This window comes from Rana temporaria, chromosome 3, assembly GCF_905171775.1.
Source record: "Rana temporaria chromosome 3, aRanTem1.1, whole genome shotgun sequence".
Taxonomy (NCBI): Eukaryota; Metazoa; Chordata; class Amphibia; order Anura; family Ranidae; genus Rana; species Rana temporaria.
Window position 1 is genome coordinate 98,662,464 of NC_053491.1, and position 20,146 is coordinate 98,682,609.

The window sequence follows — 20,146 nt, forward strand, 5'->3', positions numbered from 1 at the left end:
TTTCTTGCTGGTTTTTGCCGAGAAACTCGGTCGTGTGTACGAGGCCTGAGTTCTTTCTTATTTGTTTCCTTCGTTTTGATGATCCCTAGGCTTGACTGTGGCCTTCATTTTTGTAATAGGTTTCAAAGATCGAACATAATTAGCATTTTCAATCTAGTGGTGCAAGAAACTGATTCATTTCCTAAAACCCAATTTGGTAAATGTGCCGTAGAAAATGTTTCAGTGTCAGGCCCCGTACACACGGCCGAGGAACTCGACGTGCCAAACACATCGAGTTCCTCGGCGTGTTCAGTCCTGGAGCCGCCGAGGAGCTCGGCGGGCCGAGTTCTCCCATAGAACAACGAGGAAATAGAGAACATGTTCTCTATTTCCTCGCCGAGGTCCTCGTCGGCTTCCTCGGCCGAAAGTGTACACACGGCCGGGTTTCTCGGCAGAATTCAGCTCTGAACCGAGTTTCTGGCTGAATTCTGCCGAGAAACTCGGTCGTGTGTACGGGGCTTAGAGTTGTGAACTTATTTTTAGCGAATTGGAAAATGGCCTCTATTCCAAAAGATGATAAACTTTTAGTGTAGTTTTACAAGGTGTGTGACAGCATGGAAGAAAAATGGGAATGGGATTAACAATCTGAAAGGTAAAATCTTTTTGATGCCCAGCCATTGTTAGCTGATGAGGTCAGAGACAAGAGTCTTTGTAGATGACAGGAGACGTTTAAATTTTGCAGTGACCTCTTTCTTCCAATCTGTAATACATCTGCCAAGAAGAACTCCAGCCCTTACAGTAAGGGAAGGAGGAAGATGATACTTGCTGTTCCTGCAGAGTGCAGAGATAGGCACACACTTGGTTTATATATAACTCAGAGCTTTATATGGTATACACTCAAGACTCTCAGCCTCAGCTGTCTGCTCCCTGTCAAAGGTTAAATAACTTGGTTCTGGGTGGACCCTTCAGTATACCATGCATGAGCTTCTCTATACATTATCAATCCCCCTTCTAGAGAATATCTTACAATTCTAGTTAAAACTTTCAATTTATACGGGTAATACTAGGAAGGTATTAAACGTTACGTATATACATTTTATTAGTATATCTTTTTTTTATATTTTTATATTTCAGAGACAGAAAAATAATGATGTGTATATTATATGCTTAAAACGAATCCGAAATTTGTTTTGGGGAGAAAGCAGTTCTAGAAAGGGATTTTGTCAGTTCAGCTTAGTTCTGATGCTCAGTGTACATTGTAATGGCAGCTCAGGTCTCAGGTCTGAAGCTTGCAGTCTGCGATACAATGGAACATTCTGTATTGTGGAGTGAAAGCGGCTGCATATGGATTCCAGACAGATATTCCTTATAAGGAAAAGTATGTTGACTATTTAGAAATCGCTCTCCATGCACAATCCAGACTGAGAGAGCGGATTTCATCTGGAGGTTTAAACCGAGAACAGTTATTATGACTGTTTATTTAATGTTACAAGCGCGCTGAGGCTTGTCTTAATGAATTAGTTTATTATAAGAAAGCCAGAGGCTAGGTAATTTAATGCAGTGAATCAAATATTCCATAGACGTAGGTTATTCTCTGGCATCTGCCAACCTATTACCTGAATGGGAAGTTTTGAATAATCTGTGCCTGAGATTTGGCACAGAGACAACAAACATGATCACATCTACTTACTCTGTATGCACAGATGAAAGATGCAGAATTAGAAATAGGAGAGGCTTTATTAGTTGGCAGTCAATAATAGATGCCTTAGTATAACTAACTATGGGTTATACTTAACATCTTTTATCAGCAGCCTTTAATATACAATCATTACTTATATAGACATTACGCTATATATAAATATAGTACTTCATTTATATAAGCCATAGTTGAAAGGATTTCATTGCAATAATAACACATTTTAAATATACAATGTTTATAAAAATGATAGCACACTGGAAAATATGTGTCTATTTCATATATATACATATATTTATAAATATGTGTGTGTGTATTTATATATCTATTTATATATCTATATATATCTATATAGATATATATCTATATATATATATATATAAATATATATATATATATATATATATTTATATATATATATATATATATAGAGAGAGAGAGAGATATATGTATATATATATATATATATATATATATATATATATAGAGAGAGAGAGAGAGATATATGTATATATATATATATATATATATATATATATATATATATATATATATATATATATATAGAGATAGATATATTAAAAAAAATAAAAAATGCGAGGAAGCAAAGAGCAAGATAATCATAAATCATTAAAAAAAAAATATATATATATATATATATATATATAAACACACATAAACACACAAATATATGTATATATAGAGAGAGAGATATGTATATATATATATATATATATATATATATATATATATATATATATATATATATATATAGAGAGAGAGAGAGAGAGAGAGATATATGTATATATATAGATAGATATATTAAAAAAATTAAAAATATGAGGAAGCAAAGAGCAAGATAATCATAAATCATTAAAAAAAATATATATATATCTATATATATATAAACACACATAAACACACAAATATATGTATATATATATATATATGTATGTATATACATATATTTATAAATGTGTGTGTGTTTATATATCTATCTGTATATCTAGATATATATCTATATATAGATCTATATCTATATATATATCTATCTATCTATATCGATATAGATATATCTATCTATATCGATATAGATAGATATATCTGTATCGATATAGATATATATCTATATATATAGATATATATATATATATATATATATAGAGATATATCTATATATATAGATATGTTAAAAAAAAAAATTGAGCAAAGAGCAAGATAATCATAACCCATTAAAAAAGCAATTGCAGACTATTCTCAATGGATCTAAATACAGTAAAACTGAACTCATGTCACTATAGGTTACTGTATAAAGGATCACTGCTTGATTCCCTAACTTACTTAATAAGGCTGTACCACGTCCAAACGCATGTGATGCTGTATATTATACTGTGAGCTATTAAAAGCTGACAGTCTTAAAATAGGTGAGTAAGTGAGGGTGTTTAACATGTCTTTTATTAGGATTATGTGTTTAGTTATTTATATACTTTATATACTGTATCTGTATTAATAAACTTGCTCATATGAGGATCAGTTTAATGGTGGATTACATTTGATCTGCTGGTAATTGCTTCCTGTATGCAGGAAAGGGCACAGCTCCAATCAAAATGACACAGGATGGCACACAAGGCCACATAGGACAGTTAATATGATCATTGTACATATGCGTCCTTTGTCCCAATCTAGAAGTTTGCCATTGACTTCAAATACAGATCAATTAAAGCATTAGAAGACGTGTCCAAATTCTGGAGAGAATACAGGGGCACACTGTTATTCCTCATATAAAAAGACACGGATACTCAGGTTTGTGGTACTCATACACTACAACACCTGTGTGGCTGATCATACACTATACAATCGGATTGTACGATTTCCTTTAGATCTACCATCAGCTATGTAATGCAGCAAACTGCCTTTATTGTTACTATTTGGGTGGATTGTTTAGGTTTGTCCTTATATGACATAGTTTGGTAAATATAAAGGAGATTGTACAGAGATTGTATAGCGAGATAGTCCACATATTCTGATTGCTGAATTCCTTTCTCTACATACTTGGCACTGCATATCTAGTTATATTGCTTCTACTCACTGCCCAGCTTGAACACTCATGTGTCACTTGGCCTACTGAACAAGTGTAAATAGAACAAGGGTGGAGAACGCACCCAGCAAGAGTGCATGCTATCTCTGAAATAGGCTGCATAAACTATTCATCAATGAGGTAGAGAATCGTATTTAGCGCAAAGTAAAGAGCACCTGTGTTCACTTCTAACATCCAATCATGTACTGGGGATTTTACAGAAACACAGCCTCTCCCACACATGAATGGATGTTTAAACACAGATTGATCGAACCTCTTTTCACACTTTAGTAAATCAGGCCTTACCTTAAGCTGACTATACACAGCTCCAATTTAGGCCAATTCTTGCTGAATTGGCCGAAACTCGAGTAGTGAATGGTCCTGACAGCACTACCCGGCTTTCAAAATTGACCGATCCAGGTGGAAAATGACTGGCTGAGCAGTAACTGCATCCAATCCAATGCGGTCACTGTTTGGGTAATCAGGCATCCACAGCCAGGGCTGCTGATAAGGCAGGACAGCCAGTCCAACTGTACCAGGGCTCGTGCCCCATCAGTTCAAAAGGGGGCACCTACTGCACTGCCTTATTGCTGACACTTGCGGATCCAGAGGAAGGGACTAATGAATCTCTGTCCTCAGTCCCTTTCTCTGTTTCAAATGTGAGACATCAGACACCTGATATTTCACCAAAGCCACCCCCCCCCCCCAAACCAACCAAAATATATATATATATATATTAGTCATTTATACTTAATAGGAGATCATTAATAATTGGCCAGTGAACGTTTTCAGTATGATGAAAACCAACTTCTGCAGCCAAAAGTGAAAACCAGCTTCACCCACAGGCTCCCCTTTGTGCCCATTTTTTACCCTTACTATTATTCTAACCTTTTACAGGTGTTTGAAGTGGTGCCATTGCTGCCTGTAATAAGGCAGTGCACATCTAGACTAAGGCTAGCCATACATGTTTAGATTTCATTTGGTCAGTCCATGGGCTAAGCTAGAGAAAATCACTTTACATATTTTACATGTTTTTAGATCTGTATTTTTTATTTTTGTATTTATATATATATATTTCTATCCCTGTGCATGCATTAAAAAAAAAAGCATGCTGGGAGGAATATTGTGGTGGCCATGTCTGAGCGGCATCTGTTATGAGAAAGATCGGATCCTTTATATTTATCCAATTAGATGACAGATCTGCCCATAGGCGTGCGCACAGGGTGTGCCAGGTGTGCCTGGGCACACCCTAATCACCCTGTGCTGGACAAATTACCCCTTCTTGGTTGCAGAGACAGGGACTGGGGAATCTTTTTGGACCCCTGATATTTCACCAAAGCCCCCCAGTGGGGCTCCTAAAAAATATTTGTATAAAACAATAATAAAAGAATGATAGTAAAAAATTAAATTGTAAAAAAAATACTAAAATTGTAAAAAAGTAATAATACAAAAAATGAACTACTGCCCTACGTCCACTGCTCTAACAACACTGTGCATTGCCCTACTATATATATATATATATATATATATATATATATATATATATATATATATATATATATATATACAGTATATACACATACACACACAAACATGTGCATGAGTGTTTGAGCGTTGGTGTGCACACCCTAATGCAATAGGCTGCGCACACCTATGGATCTGCCCATGTATAGTCTGCATTCATATAGTCAGGCTGATAAGTCGGTGATCATTTCATATACTGTATGTGCATTTTATTATTAACACCGTCATAATTTACATCTAGTTTATAAAAGAGAAATACATATACAGTATTCGTTTTTGTGAATGTGTAACAATTTGTATTGTTACATTTTGGGGGAATTTACTAAAACTGGAGCTCTCAGAATCTGGTGCAGCTCTGCACGGTAGCCAATCAGCTTCTAACTTCAACTTGTTCAATTAGGCTTTGACAATAAAACCTGAAAGCGGATTGGTTTTTATGCAGAGCTGCACCAGATTTTGCACTTGCAGTTTTAGTAAATCTCCCCTACTGTGATTTCCTCCTAAACTAGTGATATGAATAGTGATGGTATCCTACTGCAGAACTGTCAATGGTTATACAGCGGTACTTAGCACCCTCTAATGGTGAGAAGGTATATTACACCACTTATTAATTGTAGGGCATTACACAAGTGTCACAGAGTGACAATCTGGTACACAGACATAGGGGTTGAGTTACTAAAACTGTAAAGACTGTTTGCATTGAAATGTGCATGTTCACTTAACTCAGTGAAGCTGTGTTCATTTCAATTCACCAGTAATGTACAAGTTAAAGTTATTTTAATTTTTTTTGTATTGCCCTTGCAAATGATTGGATATTTTCTACTACTCCTTTAGCAAATTTATGCTCCTGTGCTTCAGAGAATTTTAACTGCTGCAAAAACGATATAAATACCATATGATGATAATAATAATATAGTGACCAGTCTTGTAACAAGCTATGTTAACCTGGCCACACGTGTTACAATCTGATTGTAAAATCCGCTATGTATTGAGGAGCCTAATTCATTAGTATTATTTAGTCAGGCCTTTACGCTACTCAGTTGTTGCCAATCCGTTTGTACAATTCGATTTTAATCTTTATTATCAGCTTTCCTAAGCCTGCTGTACACTGCCTTTGTGGACTATTCAGTAAAGTAAGATTTTACTTTGATTATAGTTTACATTTTATTAATTTGACAGTTATAGACTTATAGCAAATATATAAAGTCTATACTGTATTTGTATGAACCTATTGACAGCACCGTAAATAAGTGACTTAATTTCATTTTAGGAAAATGGGAAAATTAGAGTAACGGTGTTTAATGTCTAAAATATAAAATATTTCTAGGTATATGGCCAATTCTAGGAAGTTTAAAGCGTATTTCCACTTTTGCAGCTAAATTGCTTAACAATCCTACTTATCTTTCCCCTTCTATGTAATGTTATGGGATTCCTCCTTCATTTTGGAGAGATTCCTTCTCACTGCCTGTTTTATCCTCATTTAACCAGTTTTTTTTCTGACAAACGCGGCACAACCGTGGTTGCGGCGCGTTTGCCTGAATGTGTCACGTTCAGCAGGCTTGTCGCTCACCACTACATGTCGGGTAGATTTTGCTGCAGATGCAAAGCATTGCAACCGCAGCATGTAAACACTCCTGTCCGCTGCCTATTGCAGCTTAAAGGGGTGTTCCAGTCATTTTTAATGTTTATTAAAAGTCAGCAGCTACAAAAAGCATAGCTGCTGGCTTTTAATAAACATACACTTACCTGCTCCACTGTCCAGCGCCGCGCCGCAGGGAGCTCCGCTCCTCTCCCCCCCTCTCCGCCGGCGTGTCCATCCTAATTGTGGGCACCCGGCCGTGACAGCTTTCGGCTTCACGGCCGGGCCGTCACTGCGCATGCGCGAGCGGTGCTGCGCCATCTGATTGGACAGGCGATCGCCTGGGACCTGTCACGTGTCCCAGGCGATCGCCTACAGGGAAGGGCAGCCAAAAGGCGATTAGACTATTCGCCTTTGCAGCCCCTCGGCGGAAGGAGGAAGTGGGACAGGAAGTCCCACTCCTCCTGAAGCCCCCACTCCCCCCCAAAAAAATTACATGCCAAATGTGGCATGTAAGGGGGCGAGGAGTGGATTAAGAGGAAGTTACACTTTTGGGTGGAACTCCGCTTTAAGGGGAATGGTTGGAAGGTGGTAAAAACAAGGCTCTATCATACATTTTAACCCCCCCCCTCCCCCCAACTGCATGTCTAAACGTAGCCTTTTTTAGGTACACATGTGAGTGACACGCATAACTAACATACTGTATAGTGGAGGTTTTCTAAAATTTTAAATACACATTAAGAGCCATTATATATCATAGTCTAGCAATTTTATACGATGCATTGATACTTAGGGGGGATTTACTAAAACTGGAGTGTGCAAAAACGGGTGCAGTTCTGCATAGAAACCAATCTGCTTCCAGATTTTAGCCCTGGTTCACATTGATGCGATTTGGCATGCGATTTGACATGTCAAATTGCATGCCAAATCGGTGGCTATTGCTCGCAATGGAACCGTCCAAATCAGTACGATGACGATATCAGATGCGATTTCAATAGACATCTGTGCAGGGAACCGCACAGATGTCTCTAAAATCATCAAACTGACATGCGGGAATGAAATCGTGAGAATTCAGCTGAACCCGCACGATTACAATCCCCCATCAATGTGAACCAGGGCTTACTGTCAAAGCTTAATTGAACAAGCTGAAGTTAAAAGCTGATTGGTTACCATGCACAGCTACACCAAATTTTAGGGTCCCTACATAGGAAGATAGAGCTCCTCCGATTGTTTTGATGTCATATATTTTTTTGTGTGTGTGTTTCCATGTACAGGAACTTTTACTGAGTTTATACTATTTTCTCCCCGGTTACTAATGGTGGCAATTGATGGGCTGATATCCACATGATAATTGCCCTGTGGTGAGAAGGGTTCTCATGCAGTCATTTGACTTTCTGGTCCTCTCCATAGCAAGGTGAAGGATTGAGCCCCACTCCCTGTGCAGGAACAAGCACTTCCAGTAACCAGAAGTGCTCTTTATCGCCCCCATGTGGTCATAAACAGACCAATTATTGCAAGTGATGCTTCTCTTGTGATAATCTGGCCATTTATGGCCATCTATAGCTACTCTAAGAGCTCAAGGTACTGCCCTAGTCTTTATTCCTGACTTGTCTGACATTACGCACAAAACATTCACAAAGAAGCTTCATTTCCTTTCCGTTTAGAAAAAAAAGAACTCATGATACAGTAAGAAGTGGAATTGTTTTTCCACTATGCTGGTTTGTTTTTTTAAATGATTTTGGGCACAGAACTGCCATGCTCTGTTTTTTCAGTCACAAGCAGTGCCACTGTTTGAACCAAATCATAACTGGCCCCGTTGAAGAAATAATCCAGATTAACTAATATAATAATAATAATAATTAAATAGAATAAATAATAAATAAAATAATAATATAATAATAAATAATATTAAATAATCCAGATTAAATAATATAATAATAATTAAATAGAATAAATAATAAATACAATAATAATATAATAATAAATAATATTAAATAATCCAGATTAAATAATATAATGATAATTAAATAGAATAAATAATAAATAAAATAATAATATAATAATAAATAATATTAAATAATCCAGATTAAATAATATAATAATAATTAAATAGTATAAATAATAAATAAAATAATAATATAATAATAAATAATATTAAATAATCCAGATTAAATAATATAATAATAATTAAATAGTATAAATAATAAATAAAATAATATAATAATAAATAATATTTAATAATCCAGATACATAAATCAATTCAAATCTACTTTGAGAAATCTTTGAAATCCAATTTACAAATGATTTTTATTTGTCTAGAGATCAAAGAATTGAGAACATTTACTGTAACTGCTACAATGATCCTAGATATGTTTTCATTATTCGGGCAAAATTGGCTAATGATAATAGACATAACCCGAGCCTTGCAGCCACTTGATACTTTAGTAATACTTTACACATTGCTTTTGAATCAAACAAATAGTATAAAACCATCCACATTTGTTTATTGTTGGTTGCTCTAAGTGACTTCCCTAGTAATTAATTTTGCTAGGTAAATAACCTCAGTACTTCTAGTCTTCCTTCTTGCTTGTACTACCTATCCAGTTTTTCCTCTTTTTCCCACCTGCTCTGCTTAAATAGACACAACACAGTTTGCCTAGGAGACAAATTCTACGAAATGCAACTACAAATTTTCAATTTTTTCAGGTTGCAAAGTGTGGTCTGGCATCGGTATGCCTGTACTGTACATGTCATTTATAAATAGGAATGAGTATCAGATGAATTCTGTACAGGAGGTCTCCACGTTTAGGGGGGCCATACGCTACCTAATATTTTAATATACCGCTTGTACACTATACCCAACTATTTGCCAAGGAAGGAGTTAGAGGCTGGTTCTCAAGCTTGGTGAGACATCAGCAGAACTCGTGGTTGAGATCAGGGGCGGACTGACCATTGAGTCACTCGGGCACTGCCCGAGGGCCACATGCCACTAGGGGGCCCCATCAGGGTTGCCAGGCTCAGTAAAACCAGGGACAGTATGTAAAAATCTGTGTTTTTTTTTACATCTGTCCCTGATATGTCAGAAACTGACATGCTTTTGATGTGAAAATCCAGAGATTTTAGCTGCCCCGCCTCTGCACTGCCTCCTGGCGTGGTGGCCATCTGTAAGATCGGGGGCCCCATAATCTTCTATTGCCCGGGGGCCCTATGAGTTGTCAGTCCGCCCCTGGTTGAGATCTGCTCCTTCTTGTAACAATTGCCATTGTCACCTTTTCTCCAAACTTGTGTGATCAATGTATTAATCAGACCAACCAGAACTGATATTTTGGATATAAGTGGAATGAGCCAGCCCCGACTTCTCCTAAGGGCTCTGATTGCAGGATCTCTGTCCTGGCCTTCTTCCAGCCCACCTAATGACGGATATGTATATCCACCTCGGGTGTTCAAATCTCCTTCTGCATTTTTCATGATATACAACAAATTACAAACCCATACATGGATTGAAATTCGACTGGTCTCTGCTGCATTTCGATCCATGTAGGGCTTGCTTAAGCCTGTCTATATTAACAACCCAAGACGAACAGAGATGAAGTGTTTTTCTTCCTACTTGCCATGTGTTTATGGCGTTTTTTCAGTTAAAGACAAATATATAATTAGAATTGGAGAGAGAAGCAATGTCTCTTACTTTAATCCAAGGTCTAGGACTGGCAAACATATATAAAAAGGTGTTAGTTTACTAAAAGCTTAGTGCTTGTGGTGATGCTCTGCTGACTTCTGATATCCAATTTTTTTTTTTTACTCGTAAAGTGAATTTCCCCCACATTCACTAATATAAGGGAAAATTCCCCATCAAAGTGAACAAGCTCTAATACAGGGGTCTCCTAACTGTGGCCCTTTGCTAGCCTTTATCCAGCCCTTGGGGCACTATTCTCCCAAATGATATGAGGCACTATTCCTCCCACTGACACCAACAATGGGGCTCTATTTCTTCCACTGATACCAATGATGGGGCACTACTCTTCCTCCTACTGACCACAAACCCTGAGGCCATGTTTACCCTCACTGATGCTGGGCCCAGGACATTTTATATCCCCAAAGGCCATAATCTGGCCCCCCCTAAAGTCTGAAGGACAGAAAACTGGCTCTTTGTTTAAACATTTTGGATACCGCTGCTTTAGTAAATCAACCACATCACATGAATATCATTACTAAAACAATTATATATTATATGAGACTGTTCTCACAACTTGAACTACATGTGCATCCTTAAAAAGAGGACATTGTTCTAAGAAATTCATTGAATGAAAATCAGCTTATGCAAGATTATTTATTATGTACGCTTAACAACAGGGGTCCCCAAACTTTCCGAAACAAAGGGCCAGTTTACCGTCCTTCAGACTTGTAGACGGGGGCCGGACTGTGACCAGTGAGAGCAGAAAATGTCCTGGCATCAGTAACCATAAACAATGCCCCATCATTGGTTTGAATTAAAGGAATATTGCCTCATTGTTGGTATCAATGGGAAGAATAGTGCCCCATCAATGTCGTCAGTCGGAGGACTAGTGCCCCATTGATGGTGTCAGTGGGAGGAATAGGGCCCCATCGATGGTGTAAGTTAGTACAGTGTTTCTCAACTCCAGTCCTCAAGGCGCACCAACAGGTCATGTTTTCAGGATTTCCCTCAGATGAAACAGCTATGGTAATTACTAAGGCAGTGAAACTGATAAAATCACCTGTGCAAAATAATGGAAAGCCTGAAAACATGACCTGTTGGCGCGCCTTGAGGACTGGAGTTGAGAAACACTGAGTTAGTAGATCAGTGCCCCAAGGGCCAGATAAAAGAAAGCCAAGGGCCACATCTGGCTCCGGGGACCACTGCTTTACAACAAGGGTGTTGTAGGATCCTCTCATGACAATCTGTTAATCCTGGGTTCTTCTCCTTGATGGCTCCTGTCCTTATTTGATTTTGCATGCGGCTTTGTTTGCACAGAGGCGTAAACACTCTGCATATTTTGGTGCCTGGGTGCTGCATACAGCTGCCCATAGACATAAATGGTGCAGGCAGCTGTATACAGCTAGGTGCCGCTACTATTGTAATGTGGTGCATTGGCACAGATGCAAAATCCCAAACACACATGATCTACATTTTGGGACATGACGCCTGTGCGCATGCGCCACTTTACACAAGTAGTAGCACATAGCTGTGTACAGCCGCCTGCACCCATTCATGTCTTTGAGTGGCTGTACACAGCACCAGGACATCCGGGGCACAAAATACACAGCATGTGTATCTGTATGGGTGAATGTGCCCATGTGTATGAGCTCTTAAAGCAGTCTTATAACCCAAAATTGAATATATTGCAGCTCGCCAATCATTAGATGTGGTGGCTTCATTTGTTTTCTTTTTTTAGACTTTTTTACTTCTGTTTCCAGAAAACGATTGCAGCCATCACATCTAAGACTTGGAAACCTGCATTATAATAAAGGTTTTCTTTTTGTGTTTAGTACGACTTTAATCAATATGGGTGCATTTTTCCTTTTTTTTTGTGCAAAAGGCGGTTTTAGCCTTTAGGCCTCATTCATACCAGTGTGACGTTCACTTGTGAGTGTTTTATTTGTGCTTTTGTTGTGTGACAACCTAGGGGAGTCCATTCACTTGAACAGGCTGCCCTACTTGCAGCAAACACGCCAGACATTGTGTTTGTAAATAATAGCACGGCGTGTTTTCAGGAACGCACACACAAATGGGCTTTTCTGCACGTGTTCTCTGAACATGAAGGTGTGAATGAAGCCTTTAAAAATATCCTTTTATATGGAAAAAAAACCTGAATCATATTTATTATTATTATTATTTTTTGTATCAGTCTGATACCTCCCCCCATCTTCACAATGGTGAGAAGGAAGGAGTGTACAGGACCATTACCTGGAAGCTGTATTACCCCCAGCCCGCCACCAGATGGCAGCAGTGTCCCCTCTACCTGGATGAGGACGGCTTCTCCTAGCCCTGTATATAGGTGTGTGTGGTGTGCACGGCTAGTAGTGTCCCCTCCCCCCTCCTCTGCTCTATCGGGGGTCCTCCAGTGTCGGGCTCCGTACACACAGACAGCACGGGAGGCGGCGGCGGGCAGAGTCCTCCAGCAGTGAGAAGAGGGTTAATGGTAGGGGACGGAGCCTATGTAAGGAGGAGACTTCCTGTGTGCGGACTGAGCGAGTCACAGTGAGAGTGGAGAGAGCGGCCCGCCCGGGGAGTCACCAGAGTCCGGGGAGCAGGCGGAAGTCCTCCGCACACAGCGCACAGACATGGCCGGGATGACTTCTCTGGAGGCGGTCAGGAGGAAGATTAAGAGTCTGCAGGAGCAGGCGGACTGTTCCGAGGAGAAGGCGGAGCGGCTCCAGAGGGAGAGGGACAGCGAGAGGAAGCTCAGGGAGACGGTAAGAGGACCGGAGTGTGTGTGTGACCCCATAATACCGGGGAGCCGGCCACGCCCCTCATCTCACCTGACCCCGGGAACTTTGTATACAGCACTACTCACGTGTGTCGGGGGACCTCCACCACCTGGGGGGGCTACTGATTTATCACCCTGATCATACATTGATCTCCCCTTCTATCACCCTGATCATACATTGATCTCCCCTTCTATCACCCTGATCATACATTGATCTCCCCTTCTATCACCCTGATCATACATTGATCTCCCCTTCTATCACCCTGATCATACATTGATCTCCCCTTCTATCACCCTGATCAATGAGCTCTATCACCCTGATCATACATTGATCTCTCCTTCTATCACCCTGATCAATGAGCTCTATCACCCTGATCATACATTGATCTCTCCTTCTATCACCCTGATCAATGAGCTCTATCACCCTGATCATACATTGATCTCCCCTTCTATCACCCTGATCATACATTGATCTCCCCTTCTATCACCCTGATCATACATTGATCTCCCCTTCTATCACCCTGATCAATGAGCTCTATCGCCCTGATCATACATTGATCGCCACCTCTATCACCCTGATCAATGATTCCTATCACCCTGATCAATGATTCCTATCACCCTGATCAATGGCTAAACTCTCCCCTTCTATCACATTGATTTTTGATTCACCCCCCCCCCCCTTTTGTATCACATTGATCACTATCAGCCTGATCCATCATTGTTCTCCCCTTTTGACACCTAAACTCTCATGTCTATCACATTGATTTGTCACCCCGGTGTGACCATTGATTGCCCCCCCCAATGTGTAACCAATGACCATTGATTGCCCCACCAATGTGTGACCACCATTGATTGCCCCCTTCTATTATATGTAAGTAGAGGGGGTCTGGTATAAGGTCAGTGATCCAGCAGTTAATACCCGATTGTAGTATTCTAATGCAGGATTTATGTAGTGCCAACAGGTTGTGCAAGACACAAGGAGACCATACAGTGACAGTTCAATATAAGAAGGTTCAGCACACTATACACCATACAGTCATATTGTACAATCCCCTATAGGTACACCATACAGTCAGATTGTACAATCCCCTATAGGTACACCATACAGTCAGATTGTACAATCCCCTATAGGTACACCATACAGTCAGATTGTACAATCCCCTATAGGTACACCATACAGTCAGATTGTACAATCCCCTATAGGTACACCATACAGTCAGATTGTACAGTCCCCTATAGGTACACCATACAGTCAGATTGTACAGTCCCCTATAGGGCTCGTTCACCCAGGGAAGGGAACCATATAAATAAGTGGGTGTGTTTGGCTTGAAACACAGAAATGCACCTATTCCACACTGTGTTCTGGTGTGACACACCCCGTGGGGTGCAGGACCGGCACATTCCATACACCTTTCGCACATCACAGGTGAACACACTGCCCTTGTGAGAGCATACGGGTGACACAGAATTGTTAACGGTATCTGAAATGCATCTCACAAATGCAGCATGTTTTCAGGCACCGAATCGCATTGTACTGTGCGGTTTGGTGCAGTGCGTTGTGAAAAAGTAGCGCTTGTGATAGTTTTTCCGCCTTTTTAATGAATGAGCTGCAAAACTAGAAAACGCACAGGAATGCATGGCAGTGTTGCACTTGCCCTAAAGCGGCAACAGCAGCCAGCTGGGTATGTAGGCATGATGGCATAAAATTCTACACATCTGGCAGACTGTACCACCGCCAAGTGAAGCTCACTGTGCCACAACCACGTAGTGCAGCTTTTTACAGTTAAAACAGGCGTTGAAGAGGAAACATGCCAAGGGGCTGCCACAAGTGTGGACAAGCACAGGGTTACCATACACCTTACAATCTCACCGTCCAATATTTGTACCATCTCTGAAATAAAATGGGAAGAAGTTCTGGACAGCCGCACTCCCAAAAAGTTTTTATAAAACAAATGGAATAAAAAATACATGCCACAGCTGAACGGAAAGAGCTGACGCGTTTCACACTAACAGTGCTTATGACTAAGGACTGTTGGTGTGAAACGCGTCAACTTTTGTCTGTCCTGCATTCTTACATTTTTCTGAAAAAAAGGCAAAAACTTTTGGCGTGCGGCTGTCCAGAACTTCTTCCTATTTTATTGCTATATGCATTGCCAGCACCTGCGGCTTCTAACCTGGAGGCGCGGTTTCACCTTCGTCTGACCTACCTGGAGCGGAGATATTCCGTCTCCCTATCTTGATTCCTGGACTATATATGTAATCTCTACCTAAACTATCTATTCAGTTTGTCTCTTATCAGACCCGTGCACGACATACATGCTAGATCTAAAGGAGATTGTACAATCAGATGGTAACATGTATGTGGTGAGCCGAAGGGTTGCCATAAACATTACGATAAGCTTTAGATTCCCCAAATCTGTGTCGTATAAGGAGCTACCTAAACGGGCTCCAATCAGGCCGGCCCTGGCACCACATACTTAATGCATCTTAAGGAGATTGTACAATCGTTTCAGGTTGTGTGGTGAGCTAAAGATTTACCTTTACTATATATATATTATATTCTATCTCTCTAGACACATAATAACCCATTTGTATCCAATCAGGCAGACAGTTGATGGGTCTAAATATTGTACAATCTGATTGTATAGTGGATGGTCACCTGTAGGAGGGCATGGAGCTTACAATCTAAATTTGTATCCAAGGTCTGTTCCCTTAGTTATGTTTTTCCAGAATTCCCGGAACATATTTCTTTGCTGAGATTCAGGTTTATCAGGTTCGTAGGATGATAGTAGTTGGTCCCAAGAGCTTGCAGTTAGTGTGTGTTGTGTGGTATCTACCCTCCAGGGCAGATTGTTTCCAGGCAGAGAGGGAGGGGAGGGACATGGGGCCTGAGAATGTTAGGCATGCAACATGGCTCATCTGGACAACAGTTAACTCCTCATCTCCCCCATCTACCTGGGGTGTGGTGCCTCCTACACACACACACACACACTACTTTCTTTCTCACCTGTCACTATACTATAGCCGGGCTGTTTTACTAGGAGTGTTTAGTATGAAACAAACCTATTCATAAGACAGAATGCGAGTCAGGTATGCATGTTCATAAATGATGTACTCTGGAAGGGTGCATGGAGTGTGTATTGCCTTGTGGTTCATCGGAGGCCAAGAAAGCCCAGCAGAGCCTTCCTGTACAGTAAAGCATAGAAGTGCTCTGATACCATTGATGCCTACAGTGTAAGGCCGTGTTCACATGAGCATCCTGTGTTGGCTTTATTTAGACAGGAGAAATCATCTGGGAAGTATAAAGCGACTTTACACGTCCTGGATCAGGTTCACCTGCATTTAAATTGGTGTTAAACCCCTTAAATTGTAATAGAAATTTAAAGTGGTATACTTGGGTGCCTACCTTGTCGGCTGCTAGTATGTATTCATTCAGTAGGTCCAAAGATCCCACTGTAGATCTGCTTTTCTGCTGTGGCTCCATTACCTTGTGGGGTCCTATGGTGCCACCCTTGGAGAGGACCGGCCGTACACTAAACCTGGCCATACTCTATTAGATATTTTTCATTCAGCTGGCAGGCTGAGCAAAGAAAATCAAATGCATTTATCATGCATACTATACAGTCTGGCTTGATGACTCCCATCTGCCCATGTTGTATTCTGACAGCTGTCAGAATACTGGAGAAGCATCTGACTGGATGCAGCTGCTGTTTGGCTGACCATTCTCCACCCAGCTTCTTTGATTTTTCAGGTGAGGGATGTTGGGTGGGGAATGGGGCCTTACAGGGTCACCCACTTAGTGAATTTTGACAGATTCATGGCCAGCTTAGAGGAGCTTCAGGCGCAGACCAAAAAATAAGTACTACTGTATTTGTAGATTCTGTCTATAAGGACCCTCGGCTGTTCAGGGATCCAGTGATGTCCAAGCCCATTTAATTGGCTTTGGGTGCAGGCGGCACCGGCCTTTCAGGTAAGGGAAACAGGAGGTGAAGCCTTGCGGCTCCACAGCTGGTTTCCTACTGCACAGGCCATGCTGCACCTTGTAAATGGTCTTTTGGAACCTGTGATGTGTCCCAGAAGACTGTGGGGGAAGGCGAGGGGCCCAAACTTCTGTCTCCGATTGCTGCAGGTACCTGTCAAAACTAGATTCCCCTTCCCCCCCAAAAAAGTGCCAAATGTGCCAGTGGAGGGTGCAACCAAGTGGGACTTCCCCTTATGGGTGGAGCTCTCCTTCAAGGCGGGGGCTCTTGGACTTATTGGACGTATAGACCTGAGGCCTAGAGATGAGCTTGGGCATTCTCTGGACAAATTCTGAACTTCCATTTTTATTTTTTCAATGAGCTGTGGAATGGATCTTTTCCACCCTGCAGCTCACATAAACCGAGGCGGGCTGCTGGGTGGGATAACCTGGCCTGCAGCTCACTGTTTGGCGTTTAGCTAGAGATGAGTTTCAGAGGACACCCAAGCTCCTCTACCTCCGAGGAAATCCTGTCATGTTATCACTGGCCAGGGTAAATCTCAATAGATCTATAGGCAAAACCTTTTTTTCTTTAATTTTTTGCTACAGTAAAGGAGGGTTATAACCCCTGTCAGAACATTTTCCCTCTTTTCTGGGGACAGACCAAAATGTAGGATTTTTTTTTTCCTTCCAAATTCTAGCAAAAAAAGCTGCTTATCTTTATAAGCCGTGTGCATGAGGTCTAAAAGTGTGAGGTTTTAATACTACTTTAAATTTGCTTCCATATACAAGCATTTCCATTCGTTTAGACCAGGGGTCTTCAGACTGCGGCCCTCCAGTTGTTCAGGAACTACATTTCCCATCATGCCTAGTCATATCTGTGAATGTCAGTGTGTTACAATGCCTCATGGGAAGTGTAGTTCTACAACAGGTGGAGGGCCGTCGTTTGAGGATCCCTGGTTTAGACCACGGGTGCTCAACCTGGGGCCCTCCAGCTGTTGCAGAACTACAAGTCCCATCATGCCTCTGACTTTGTGAGTCATGCTTGTAACTGTCAGCCTTGCAATGGAGTGCCACAGGATGAGCATCCATGGGTAGGCGTCTACCTTCCGTGTATCTAGCTTGCCCCTGGGTGCTCAGAATTGTTTCCTCTCTGTGCACCTGGTGAATGATGCCATAAAATCATAGCATGCATTTAGAAGCGTCCTATATATGAGGCCTTGCACTGAGATCAGTAACTCTGTAGCCTTGGGTACCCAGCACACCACCTGGCAACCTGAGCCCGTCTTCCAGAGATAAAGGCGCGCTCCAGATTCCCTTACCTCCTCCACACAGGAGAAATGGATTTAAATAATGAATTCTTCCAAAGTGTATGATTGATGGAGGTAAAACTGGCAAGCCTTTCAGTGTTTATACAATATTATGACATCCAGTTTTCTCTAGTCTGCTCACTTTCAGGTTCCCTTCTTCACATTCAGAAAGAAGATGTAGGAGTTGCTAAGCAGGGCTGGTTGTGAGATTGGCGTCGTATCATGAGATCGGCGTCGTTGCAGAACTTTCCTTGCCTTATAAGGCCACAAGTCCAGCCTTGTGATGTCACAGATTGTATAGATGTGTCCTTCCCCCTAGAGGCTGCAGATACTCCAGTGACACAACAGGAAGCACTTGAGTGAACGTTGCGTTTCATTCTTGTAAGGCGACTTTCTCCCAGGCGTTGTCTAGTTAAAGTCACTTTGATTAAAGAAAAAATGAACACTGCTGATATGTTGGTGTTTAGCCAAAACCGCTCAATCCCTCCTTTCATTTCCTGGTTTGTTCCGATTTTGAAAAGTTGCAGCCTGCCAGTGGATTATTAAATAATCTCCTTTTGGGGAGGAGGGGATCGCTGACTAAACATTTTTTTTTCTTGTAGTCTAATGGTTAATGCAGCCTTTACAAAGGGACCATATAATCAGTCCTTCAAACGGCATGCAAATATTTGGCTCCCATACACCTGATTTGTAAAGAGTCTTAACTCTTCAGTGTCGGTTTCCTTTGTAGTTGTATGATCTTCATGCATGAACAATAGTTATCACCTGGTTACTTTTCATATGGCAGTGTTTTGCAGTGTCCTATGGAAACTGGAGAAACTAGCCATTCTCAACCAGAGGTTCTGGAACGCTAAGGTTCCTCCAGAGGTTGCTAAGAGGTCCCCTGTGCAATATCCACTGATCCCCCCCCCCCCCCCCTCAGTAGAGGAGGGGGTATTCTTTCCACTGATTCTCCCCCCCCCCCCAGTAGAGGGGGGGGGTATTCTTTCCACTTATCCCCCAGTAGAGATGGGGGGTATTCTTTCCACTGATCTCCCCCCAGTAGAGGGGGGGGGGTCTTTGCACTGATTCCCCCCCCAGTAGAGGGGGGGGGGTCTTTGCACTGATTCCCCCCCCAGTAGAGGGGGGGTCTTTGCACTGATTCCCCCCCCCCCCCCAGTAGAGGAGGGGTCTTTGCACTGATTCCCCCCAGTAGAGGAGGGGGGGGGGGTCTTTGCACTGATTCCTCCCCAGCACATTTATCCCTTGCCGCCTTGACAAGCGTGGTCACTGCTTCCTGGCGATGGGAGATTCTGGAGTGTTCCATACAGTGTCACCTCACCCTGCATTCACTCTTAACCCAGTAAATCTGGCTTTGCTTGGAATGGGTCACAAAAAAGGTTTACATGCACAATACATTGTTAACATGACGCATCCTGCATTTTAGTTTCGAGTTAGCATTGCCATGGCAAGTAAAGAGGTTAGTGCTAATTTCATCATCCAAACTGTATGGCTTGAGGCTGATGGCTCTGGGAAATGCAATAAATACTTTGGCTATGGATTTGTGCAGCTGATCTGTAGAGTTGGAGGAGAAAAAA

The 20,146-nt window shown here is 41.2% G+C and overlaps 1 protein-coding gene across 14 annotated transcripts in view; it reads left to right on the forward strand.

The window, feature by feature from the left end:
• The window catches only part of TPM1 (tropomyosin 1), a 51,190-nt gene that overhangs the window by 4,374 nt on the left and 26,670 nt on the right, over positions 1–20,146 (forward strand). For 2 of the 14 annotated variants that reach the window (XM_040343067.1, XM_040343066.1), the window contains exon 1: positions 13,141–13,287. The exons of 10 other annotated variants lie outside the window; for them this stretch is intronic. In XM_040343067.1, coding sequence (XP_040199001.1) covers positions 13,156–13,287 — 132 coding nt within the window. In that variant the 5' untranslated portion in view covers positions 13,141–13,155. Of the gene's footprint in view, positions 1–13,097; positions 13,288–20,146 lie in introns of those variants that run through there. 2 more of the 14 variants (XM_040343069.1, XM_040343068.1) reach the window with 2 other exon arrangements.